The 12,624-nt window shown below is 29.7% G+C and overlaps 1 protein-coding gene across 1 annotated transcript in view; it reads left to right on the plus strand.

Moving 5' to 3' along the window:
• Positions 1-398: 398 nt before the first annotated feature.
• LOC108694247 overlaps positions 399-12,624 on the plus strand; it is a 13,840-nt gene continuing 1,614 nt past the window's right edge. The window contains exons 1-10 of the mRNA XM_018203611.1: positions 399-644; positions 986-1,401; positions 1,681-2,096; positions 6,400-6,473; positions 7,032-7,341; positions 8,342-8,408; positions 8,551-8,593; positions 8,842-8,900; positions 9,090-9,288; positions 9,481-9,586. Coding sequence (XP_018059100.1) covers positions 563-644; positions 986-1,401; positions 1,681-2,096; positions 6,400-6,473; positions 7,032-7,341; positions 8,342-8,408; positions 8,551-8,593; positions 8,842-8,900; positions 9,090-9,288; positions 9,481-9,586 — 1,772 coding nt within the window. The 5' untranslated portion in view covers positions 399-562. The remainder of the gene's footprint in view (positions 645-985; positions 1,402-1,680; positions 2,097-6,399; positions 6,474-7,031; positions 7,342-8,341; positions 8,409-8,550; positions 8,594-8,841; positions 8,901-9,089; positions 9,289-9,480; positions 9,587-12,624) is intronic.

Consider the following 12,624-nt stretch of genomic DNA (forward strand, 5'->3'; position numbering starts at 1 on the left):
TACGTATGCATATCCATCAATAATTCCATATCATTTACATGCATAGAAGAGCCTGATCGATGGATCATCGTGCGATTCCCCATATCGGTCCGATCCCGCGAATCCAGATTGTCATCGGCGCGGATCACAATTATAAATTCACGTTTCGCATCGGTCATGACGATCACGTAGAGCTTGACGATGCGTGCGCTTACTTTACTGCGATCCTGACCGTATAAGAGACCACTTGACGAAGGCTGGTGGGGCATCCTGTATCCCCTGTGTATCCACCAATAAGTCCGACCCATCCCATACCCCCATATCAAGGTATCTACCCATCCCATTGTCCTGCATGTCCGTGTGCTTCGTGGTATAAAAGCTATTGCGACGGTAAGAACTACCAGCATCGTGCAAAAAGTTGGTGCATCAAGACCGGTGGAAGTGAACCGCTTAATTATCTGGATTTTCTGTCGAAGATCGCTAAAACACGAAAAAGTCGTTCCTGGAGGATTTCTAAAGAGACGAATGATCAGAGTCGACAAAAGATCGTCACGAAAAAACTCGGATTAAGATCAGAGCGAGAATGGTCAACTACATTAGTTTTGTTCTAATTGCGATGGCGTCGATCGCGATAGCGGAGTCAAGGGTGATTCCGACTGAGCCTAGTAAGCGCTAGAGTTAATATACTAATTTGAAATATTTCTTGAAGATTTTAAAAACATTTTGTGTATAGCATAAAAAACTAAATTATAAAAAGATTTCCAACTTTTTTAAATGTTATGTAATTAATATAGAAACTAATAGGTACAATAAAATTATGTAATAAATAAAACATCCCGATAATTTCAAATGTAAATAACAATAATTATTCTGTAAATTTTATTATTGTTCTATAATTCTTATATAAAAAGATATAAGATCTGTTTCCTAAAAACGAAGCTAAAGATTTATAAAAAATAATATAATACCTATTTATTATTAAATTAAAAATTTGTATTATTTACAGTTTCTGTGACGCTGGATACTTACGACAATCCTGTAATGTTTCTGAGAGAAAAGAGGACAGCCGTGCGTCCTTATCCACACAGGACGATGATGTTCACGGGTTATTACAGACCGATACGTCGCACGAATAACAGTGGCCAGGCAACAGGCGTCTTCGCACAAGGAAATGCTGTGAGTGGCGAAGCTTTCTTCGGTGGTATGCACACGCCGCATCTCAAAGGTGGCCCGGAACCAATCGAGGAATCGGAAGTGTCTAGCGCCGAGGCACAGGCGGCGCCGGCGCCTGAAGAGCAGGAACGCGAATATCATCGAAATGAGGTGCATCGTCCTGAGGAAGAGCAGCATCATGAACATCACGATGAGGAGGAACAGCTTCATCCCGACGATCATTACCATCAGGATTCTTTGACCCCTCAGGTGAGCTCCCAACAATGATTTGATGAGATTTATATTTGGTATAAGCGTGAAAATAATTCTTAAATGTAACTTGAAAAAAATAAAATAGTAAGTCCATAATTTGTAGCAAGATCAATTTTAGATGTTTCACGTTAAAATTATTTAAAATTATGAGATCAGTTTACATTTTTGTGTTTTATACATTCGCGAAATAGAATTTTTGTAAGATTATAAATATCGATCTATTTAATAAATGGTTCTCTATGAAATACGACATGGAAATCTATATTACTCCTACAGGGGCATCACGAATTGGAGCAGATTCCGTTAACTACAGAGATTGCCCAACCGACGGAAAAGCCATTTACTGCCACGGAGGCGTCCCGACCAAAGATACATCATACCAAGAAAACGCATAAGACACCCGTAACTATCAACACTGACGATGATGACGACGATGAAGATGAGGTGGACGATGAGGAAGACGATGAACCGGTTGTGCCGTTTGTACCTTTTAAGGGCAACAGACGCCGTCAGAAATATCCTCATTTAAACAACTTCTTCCCTATGGTCTTCAGCTTCCCAAGATTGGCTACTCGCGCTGGATCTTCCGGATCTGTTCCTGGTGCTATCACTGCCATTGCAAATAGTTACTCTACAGGAAAAGGCGGAGTTGCTAGCTCAGTAGCTACTGCTTATGGCGGATCTCCAACTGGGTAAGTTATATTTTCCTTCTATTGATTACCTTCTTAAAGAAACATTACGATGAAAAACAAGTTATTGTAGTTCGTTAATCGCATTGGAAAAAAAGATTCTCTTAAATTATTTTAAATATACTGAATTAATTCAAGTATTTGAATTAATAAAGAATTAGTAAAGAAAAACTATCTTTATTTAAATAAATCGCTACAAGAAATAAGAATAAATATATAAGTAAATGTATAGTAATACAAATTAATACATTTTTTATTTGTATTTTTGTTAGAAAGAAACAACGCCCGCAGCCATATAAGGAATAATTATTAAAGTGATTGATATTATCAGCGAATTAACAAAGTAAATTTGCCTAATAAGAAGTTTTTAAGACAATCTCTTTTTGGACAACTCGTACATTATCCTCGTAATTGCTAAGTCTTTTTACATGTTTTATTAAATATTTGTTAAATCTCAGATATAAAAAAAATATCAAATTATACACAAAAGAATTTTCGACGAAAAAGCAAAACTAAGAGCAATATTAAATTTGTTTTTAAGAATGTGCAATTTATTATGTAAAAATACATTGTTAAGTAGACATTGACACAAATTTGCAATCTTTTAGTATCTAGATTATATCGAGCTTTAAATTATTGCTGTATCACTTTATAGTAAACTTTCAGACAGATTGTAACTGTTTAAACTAACAAATCTTAGATGATTTATTTCATTTACACCCATTAATATTTATCAAATTACAGTTAAAAAATTAAATATGTCTAGTACTTTCTTTGTGGAATAAGCAATCATAATTTATAATAATATAAGAAGACTTAGTAAACTAGCATAATCTGCAATCGTAGCTTATATTTTTGTAAATTATAAATTGTTATTAAACATTACAGTATCATCTAAAATAAAAATCTAGAAATCTAAGTATCCGACTAACTCGAGAAAAATCCAAATTCAAATAATAAAATTGATTTATGTATAATGAATTTTTTAATGAAAAAATAAATATTCTTTTTATATTATACATTCAACAATTTATATCTATTTTTTATTATATCTATTAAGTCTTTTGTAAATGTAAATTATAATAGAATAAAAAGATATTAAAATAAAATATTTTTTTGGACTTCTGATTTTCTAAATATAAATAAATTATATTATATTATGACAATTATATAACATACGCATTTTATTTACATAAAATTCAAAGAAAATTCAAATCTTGCGAATATAATATATCAAATTTTATTATAAACATATAATTCGAAGTTGAGACATGTTCATTATTATATGACGCGCATTCTAAAAACAATTCACGATTAATTTTATTTTTATCATGCGTCGTTTTAAAATTTATTCAAAACAAAGTACATTATTAATCATCCATAATAAATTAATCCATAATAAAAAAGATTAGTTATCATACTAGTTATCATACAACAGATAGATGAAGTACATGTATGTGGTCAAACTACATTAACGTTTTTAACATACTTTATCAAAAGCTGCAAATTTATGTGTATAATTGATTAAAAAATCGGTATAAACAGAAATCTTCAATTTTAACATATCAACGACTGTATAAAATAATATTCTCTATTGCAACATTCACTGTATAATATAATGACGTGTTAATTAAGAAATTTTTAGTAAAATAAATGATATTTGTCGGGAAATATTATGATTAATAAAAATAAATAATTGAAAAGATTTGGTTCAATTCAACGAAATTTATACTGAAATAGTTTTGTGCAGCGTTTTAAATTTACGATAAGTGCAATGACAAAATTGCTTTTAATTTTTAGAAAAATAAAAAATTGAAACGATCAATTTATTAAATGGTTTAATAAACAGACATATAAAAAGTTGACATCGGTTTTTGCAAGAAAATTCCTACGCTTATTACGTCTATAATTGTTATAATTTAAATACAACAATAATTGTTTGCACTTGTCGGAAAAAATTATGTTTCAAAAAGACTAAGAATAAGATTAAAATAGATAGGTGACTGCAAAATTATAAGATCACCTTGTATTCTCATGCAAAATTGCAATCACTTGTCTTTGGAAGGAATAATAATATATGCGAACGTTGCGAATACAATACCTATCGTCGGAAGTCCCAAATTTAAGCGTGATGTAACTTTTAAAATAATTCTGTTTGAGTATGATGCAAAGAACATGTGAATTTATTGTACGAATATACTTTTTCCGGTCTAAATAAATCCGTCGGGTCATAATTCTTTTACAGTGATTCTTATACAATGTAAATATGTAACATGACAATTATGCGGGGTACTATGCTAATAATTTCGATCTACATTAGAATGGAATGGGGATTTCCGTTCGTAAATGTGTTTTTGAAGTATTTGCTAATTAAAAAATTATTTAAGCAATTTTATATACAATTTACGTCATCGGAATATTTTCTAATTTTATCTATATAATAAAATTCCCTAGTATTATGATTTTATTTATAATATCTTCAAGATTTTAAACTAATACATATTAAAAATTCCGAGTAAGTCTTTTAAAACTTTCATAACCATCTGTAAACAAATATATAGACTATTGCAAAGTGTTATAAATAAGTTTGTAAGGATTAAAAGTAAATATTATGTGTGCGTTGCGTGTGCATGTGTGTGTGTGTGTGTGTGTGTGTGTGTGTGTGTGTGTGTGTGTGTGTGTGTGTGCATACATTTTGAATCATTTTTCAATTTTTAATTAATTGAATTAATTGATCAACAGGATTTTAAATCTATCAATGATTAATTAGAACATAAATATGTATTAAAAAGAAAAACTGTGATTCAAGAGAAACTTTGATTAAGTTACGTAGTTTGTTGAATAGATCTTTAACCAAAAAATTATTTTATGTGTTAATAATAATGGATGAACAGAGTATTTATTGTTAGATGGGAATTCCGAAGTGTATTCGTTCATCGACCTAAGACTGTGAAGTCCCGAGAAAAACCAAGGCCAATTGATCAAGATTAGTTAATGTATTCCCTAGGCAAGCAAGATTTCATGGTTCTTTAAGCTAACCGGCTATTCCGGTGACCAAGCGTAATTAATGTTGGACAATGAATCTAAAGATGATTATATGCACGACAACAGTTGAGAAATGATATTTTGAATACTTAGTTATGCAACAATAGAATGCAAGAAGTTTGAAGGTCAAAAGGATTAATAATTAAAAACGTGTTTTTATTTTCACATTTTCCGAATGTTGGATTTTGTAATCGCGATTTCTTTCGTGTTAATATCGTTCTTTCTGAACATAGGATTTACGTTATATATTATGGTGATCTTATGATTATTTCGTTATAAGAATTTTTATCACACAGTTTTATAAACATGGCAAAAATATTTTAACATGTTCTGTTAAGGATAAAATATCGACGATAACATGAACAGCGTATCGAATATTAATTACGTAGGCAAAATTGGTACTCACGTCTTCTTTCATAGAAACTTTCATTATGCTATTCATTGAACTCTCTTCAGATCTACAATGTCTCATTTGCCTCTTCAACCTGACTTTACCACAACTGATTATTTATTATAATTCTACTATTAAAAAGTTAGCACGATTATTTTGATCAGCAGTTCCTAAACTTTTCAGCTTTATTCTATTTTAAGAATTAAAAATTAAGAATTTATGTGAGACAATCTTTGTATAAAAGTAAAAATCTTCTAAACTTATCAGAACATTGTTAATTATTATTTAATAATAAATTCCTATACGATATTAAATTATTTCAATTAAAATTATTACTTTAGAAACTTTGATTACTTCTGATTAATTAATTAATTTAGAAATTTAGTTGTTGACACACAATAATTATAATAATTATTACAAGATTAGTAATTATTAAATAAAAATCGTTAATTAATGTTGATTAATAAATTAATCACTGTTATAAAGAAATCTTGTTAGTGATCTACCTGTATTCTTTCGCACTTCTTTTGCAATTTGGGAACTAAGACGATCTACCAAGCTATACCGAGGATTGCTGGACTTGTCACGAAATGACGTTTCACTGAGTGAAGCACGGAAGTCGTTCCAGGGACACAGCGTCAGCGGCGCATCATCAACTTCACAACGATAAAAGAGAGGTTCATTCTGTTCGTGCTAATGATATGCGGCCGATTCGACGCGATTCAAACTGCCCGTTTCGTATTTGCGTAAACGCGCGTCGTTGGGATATCCCGGAACATATGAACGGGTTTCGTATATATAAAGACTGCCTGACCGATTTTCTCATCGTCATTTGGCACTGAATACCCTTAGCTGCACGATCAGTTTCAGAATGTCAAGGATCCTCTTATTCGTTGCACTGCTTGTCGCAGTTGTAGTAGCATTACCAGCACCGCAACTTCAAGGTAAAGACAAAAATGGTGTTCGTGAAAATATTGCAGAAAATCAAATTTTAACATATTATCGATTTTGTATCAAGATTGCGAAATAAATTAAATTCTATTTATTTTTAAGCAAAGATGTTTTGTGTAACTCTTGCAAATTTGGAAGCTTTAGGAAATAGAAATTTATTTCTAAAACATGCGTGCAATTTTTTTAAATTTTATAATAATTTGAGATATTAATTTTAATATACAATGCGCATCATGTTAATGCTGCATCGATAACACTGCACAAATAAGAAACCAGTTTATCTACTTTTTATGTTGACGCCAACATTTTGATCAATTTTATCTTACGTTGTACAATTCACTGTTTATTGAAAAAATACATAGTTAAAACAGGAAGTTGTATAAAATTTTTCTGTTTGGAATTTCTTTTAAAATTGAAATAACAATTTCAAATTTAATTCAACAAATAAATAAACAAATCGTTATTAATAATTATCTCTCTAGATTTAATAATATAATTATTATTGAGAAGTGATGTCTGAATTTTAATTGAATTAAAATTCAAATCTAAAGGTTCTCATTCAGATCTTCAATGGATAGCCAGAACAGTTGAGTCGGAGCCCGCTCGTCTTAAACGTACCGCATACGGTGGATATGGCGGTGGTTTCGGCCGCGGATTTGGCGGATATGGCGGTTTTCGAGGTCATCATCACCATGGTCATCATCATGGTTATGGAGGATACCGAGGACATCGCGGTGGTTACGGATGCAGAGGAGGATGCGGAGGATACGGTGGCGGATTCGCCAATAGTGCAGCCCATGCAGGTTCAATAAGCACGCCATTCGGCAGCGGTTCCTTCGCGACTGCATTTGCTAATTCTGGGTAAATATCACAAATCGATTAATGAGAATCTTTAACAAGTCAAACTCGTAGAAAAAATCATTAATTGTAAAATGTAAAGAAAAAGATTTTAGATATAATCTTAATTATTAATTATAATTGTATGATACTTTGTGATCTTGCAACCCCATTAATGTTATTATGTGATAAAATTTTATTAGCATGTAATTTACAATAATATGTTTTGATTGCAATAGATATGGACGATGAAGGACTTAAAAAAATGGCCACTGCTCATTGAGAATGGACATGTAACATAATAATATGTAATATAAGATGTAATATAATAAATTATAATTGTGCATTTATTATATATATAAAAGTTCATATTTTCATACCAAATAAATTTATTTACACAAAATATGAAACCCGATTATATATCTGACTTATTTTATAAATCGCAATCAATATAGTAATCATTTCATCTTGCGAATTTTAAATTTAATATGTTATTAAGCGTTATTATTTTCCATATTTGTTTTATATTGATTAGCAAATAATCCAGATTGATCCATTGATTTACATACTTCAATCCAATCAGTTGTCCATGAATGCAAATCACACTTAATTTTATATTCAGAAAACGTGACAGCCATTGAAAAATAATTGTCATTCTGTGCAAATTCGGGAACAACGCGTCAGACGTCATTGACAATTCCCTTATTCATAATCCATTATATTCTACTCGGAAAATATTAATATTCTAGACGTAATATATCGATATTTAAACAATAAAGATACTGTTGCTCCCGGTAATATTAAATACAATTATATCTCATCATGCAGAATAATCACGTGAATCTATGCACTCGCGTGACTTTACGTGTTTTCGATACACAACGATACGTTCGTTTATTCCTCGCCGGATGTTTTCATTAAATGTTTTGGAAATCGTCACATGTGCATGTGCCTTCGTTCGCACACGGTGCCTATAAAACGGTCTCGTTTATTAGACGATCTCATTAGAGTTCACTTAGTAAAGTTACGCGAACAATCGACAAATGAAGATGAAGTTCTTCATAATTACATTTGCTGCCTTCGCGATTGAAGTGAGTTTCTAAGATTAAAGTTTTTCGAAAGTATATATCTCTCCGATTCTTTGTTATCTGAAAATTAGATCTTGCATACATACTTGAATATTTTAGAATTTTATTAAATATATTATAATTTTATTCTGAATTTCATTTTCAGGCGCAGTGCCGCTCGCTCACGCTTTCAAGCGTGAGAGAAGCAGGTAGAACTTGCATTTCATGTTTCATATTAGAGATAGATATTAAGTATCCATACACAACAGTAGCATGTAATATATAATTATTACGCGAGCAATTTCTGCTTATCGTAATTTATTCACTAATTAGAGAAAAGAAAGTGCAATCTGCATAGAAATTCATATCTATTATAATTCAGAATACATCAAATTAGGATATACTATTATTGAATCGATACAGAATATTACATCGCATAATTTTTTTAATTTGACAGACGAAACAATTTCCGTAAACAAGCCGGAGCAACTAAAAGAACTAATAGCAGCGTACGAGGTAAACTTATTAATTTTGCCATAAAAATAAGTGAGAACAAAGATAATAAACGAAGTTCGATAATACGCTGTACCGTAACTTAAACGAATGAATTAATTATATATTATCGATTAATACGCAATTTATTAGTACAAACGTTATTAGTACAAACCTTTAACCTTTAAACCTGAATATTGTTATTCATTTCAGAAACAATTTTTAAAGCAGCTAAGCTCGATTATCGAACAACTTGTCCAAGAGCAATCGAGAATTAAGAATGACAAATTTAACAATACAGACTCTACCTTGCAGGCATTAAATAACGTTAACAATATAAAAGGTCTAATCAATACTATAAAGGAGATTGATACTCAGGATGAGGAGATTACCAATGAGCACGTTCGAATCAGTAAGTAATCGAAAATCTTAGTCAAAATATGTCCCGATGTCAAAGAATATTATTAGCATTAATAAGTCTGGATATATTTAAATAAAATATAAAGTTATATAGAAATTAATATATATATATAATAAATATTATAAAATACTGTAAAAAAAAAACAAATTAAAAAAAAAGTTAATATTTTAAAATTAATTATAGAACGAGCCGTGACTTTCGCAACATCAGAAGAATGGATGACTAATATGCTGATTGATATTCAACGTCAAGTGGTGCACATTCGAAAATATTTAGACAAGTTATGCAAGTAAGAGAGGCGTAAAAAAACAATTATAAGAAATGCAGACTGCGTCAACACTGAATAATTAACGACTAATTTCAACGTTTCAGAAAACATCATCCAACGGCAACAACCATTTTAGAAATGAATTCTGATGTTGATATTTCTCCCGTTGATCAGTCAAATAAGTAGCGATTATGTAAAACAAATTTTTTTCTGTATGCTCAAATATTACGAAAAATCTAACCATATGGTATTATAATAAATTTACTTAAACTTATAAATGTATAACATTACTGACTACTGTAATTAATAAACTAATAATATGAAAAAACAAATAAATATCGTTATAATAAAATATTGAACAAATATATATTATCAATCTCGTTTAATATCTAATTTTATTGTAGTGATTCGTCTTGTCATGTATTAAATATACAACTGCGATATATTCATCCGATCTGTTGCTAGATATCATGTTAAAATGTTTTTCAGCCACATCATTTGATACGTTTGGTCGATAATACATAGTCACCGCTGACAACGGAATCCTCGTCGCGACGAAGCAGTTCTTTGTCATTAATTGGTAAGTTTTTTTCCAATTTAATCGAACTTGCCAATATCATATTAAACGCATATGACACAAACAAAAGGCAGTAAATTTTGTTTAAACAATATTCCATTACATTTTAACATTTCGAGTCATCCTCGTATGAAGAAGATGATCTCTACTTGTAAGACCTCCTGCAATGCCTTCAATTGCACAATGCACTTTGTTGACATAATTTTTTAGTGATAATATTTTGCCAAATAATGAAAAGTGCAATTTTTAATGGCAATTATTTAGCACTATCACTGTGCTTCTATTTAGAAATTAGATCTTTTAAACTGAATTAATTTAATTGAAAATATTCATATTTATATCAATATTTATTCGTAATTAATAATTAATTATTAATAATTAATTATTGATAATTCAAAATTTCGAAAAAACGTCTTGACGAAATATTTTCATCAAATAAATTATTATAATTCTGTAAATTAAAATCTGAAAATTAATTAGTTAATGTTAATAATTTCAGGTAGATTATTTTTGATCAATGTAGGTATAGTAGATTATTGAAAATTGAAACGAAATTCACATGCATGCTACGTTTATCGTGAGTTAGAGAAGTTAAATTGAGAATCCATAGGTCAGGAACACACGTGTCGATTATCGCAACGCGATCTAATTTAGGATGCTATCATGATTCTCATTCTAGTTCGTATCTTTGTGAAATTGCATTCTTTGAAAAATTCTGCTGAATTCATATGTAATTACAATATTAAATCAATTTACAGAATAAAAATAGGTAAAAATCAAATATAGAATTTTTATCGTAATTGCTTTCGACAAAATTATTTATATAATAAGCGGAAGACATGTAAGAATGATAGAAGAAAAAAGATTCATATAATAAAGAAATTATTGTAACGCAATAAAATAGGAGGGATTTTATCATGCAGAGATTAATATCATGCTTTCTCAAAATTGCAATTTCCTATGTTATGAATTGACGTCTCGCGTTTATGGGAGCGATTCTCAAGGCACATTGTTAAAGATGATTACTCGAAGATAAGACATGCATTATTCAAAATAATAGTTCTCTTGGAGAACTGCATCTCATATTTCAAGCGCTTTATTACCGTTTGCATAAATAGATCTCACGTTTAAAAGTGATTATTTAAATAGTTTATAAGTTAATTAAAAATGTACTATTAAATTGTTAGAGATAAAATTTTTCTTTTCTGATCAAAGTATATATGTATATAATTTTATGTTTAAAAATATGCAAACTCTTGAAATCATATTGCTTCTTAATCAAACAGATATAAAATTAAAGTTTCAATAAAATAGTTATAAAACGAATAAAAATATGCTTTAAAGTTTTTTCTATTTCCCATGTTCTACCTGGCACTGCGTGTTCAGATCATACAATTCTAAATAAATGCACGAATTGGTTTGCTTCAGACACAAATACAGCGCGAGTTTATTGCCTAATGAGAAAAGTTTTTACATTTTATCTCGCAAAACGACTGCGAGGCATAAACTTTTTAATATTTCAATGTAACAACGTATATTATTTATATTTCAATGTACAGTGATAGATAATACAATATTAAGTGCATAATATCTAAGTTTATGCATTATTCATAAATCTTAGATATTTTTCTTTCTAAGTAAATTATTTTCTAACTAAATTTTTTTTCTCTATACACGCAGACTAAGTTACGCGCACATAAATGTACGATTTAAATTCATTGGAATATTCGTGCCAAAAGTGAAGACAACGAACGAACACCGTTACATAGAAATTACGCAAATATGATCGTAAATAATAATAACTCAGTTGCATGAAAGAAAAGCAATCTTTTGACAAGCTACGATTGGCTGTTTGAAATTTTTAGCTGTAAAAAAGGGACCACTGCACCTCCCATCCCATGAATTATTTCTTATCGATTAATCGACTCGAATGTCTATATCGGTTCGTAACAGTTTCTATTTTCATACAATTTTTCTTATTAAGTATTAAGATTTGCATTTTTATTACAATCATGAAAGCCCCATTTAAAGTATACATTTGGTTTTCTTTATTGGCTTCTACTTTTATTATTTAAATTACTTGCTTCTCACTACATTATTTCTCGTTTTTAATGTAATATTATATTCATCTTGCTTTTCTTTTTTTTACATTCTCAAATATTGTATTTTTTTTATACGTATATTGAAGTATTACAAAGCTGTCTTTGTAATACGAAGTATTACATCTTATATCTCCATACGATATTATCTCTATACGATTTATGATTTTTTTTTAATACTAATATTTGATTACATTTGATTGTTACACTTGTGTATTTTCTTCTTAATTATACTATACTAAAGATCTAAAAAAGATTAGACTTATAAGTAATATTACATTACTGATGCTGTTCTTCACATTTGTCTTTATGTACTTACATATGTACTTACATATCTTTTATCTTACCTTTTAATAAAATTATAATTATTAATATTATGTATA

Source organism: Atta colombica, unplaced genomic scaffold (assembly GCF_001594045.1).
Source record: "Atta colombica isolate Treedump-2 unplaced genomic scaffold, Acol1.0 scaffold12, whole genome shotgun sequence".
NCBI classification, from domain to species: Eukaryota; Metazoa; Arthropoda; class Insecta; order Hymenoptera; family Formicidae; genus Atta; species Atta colombica.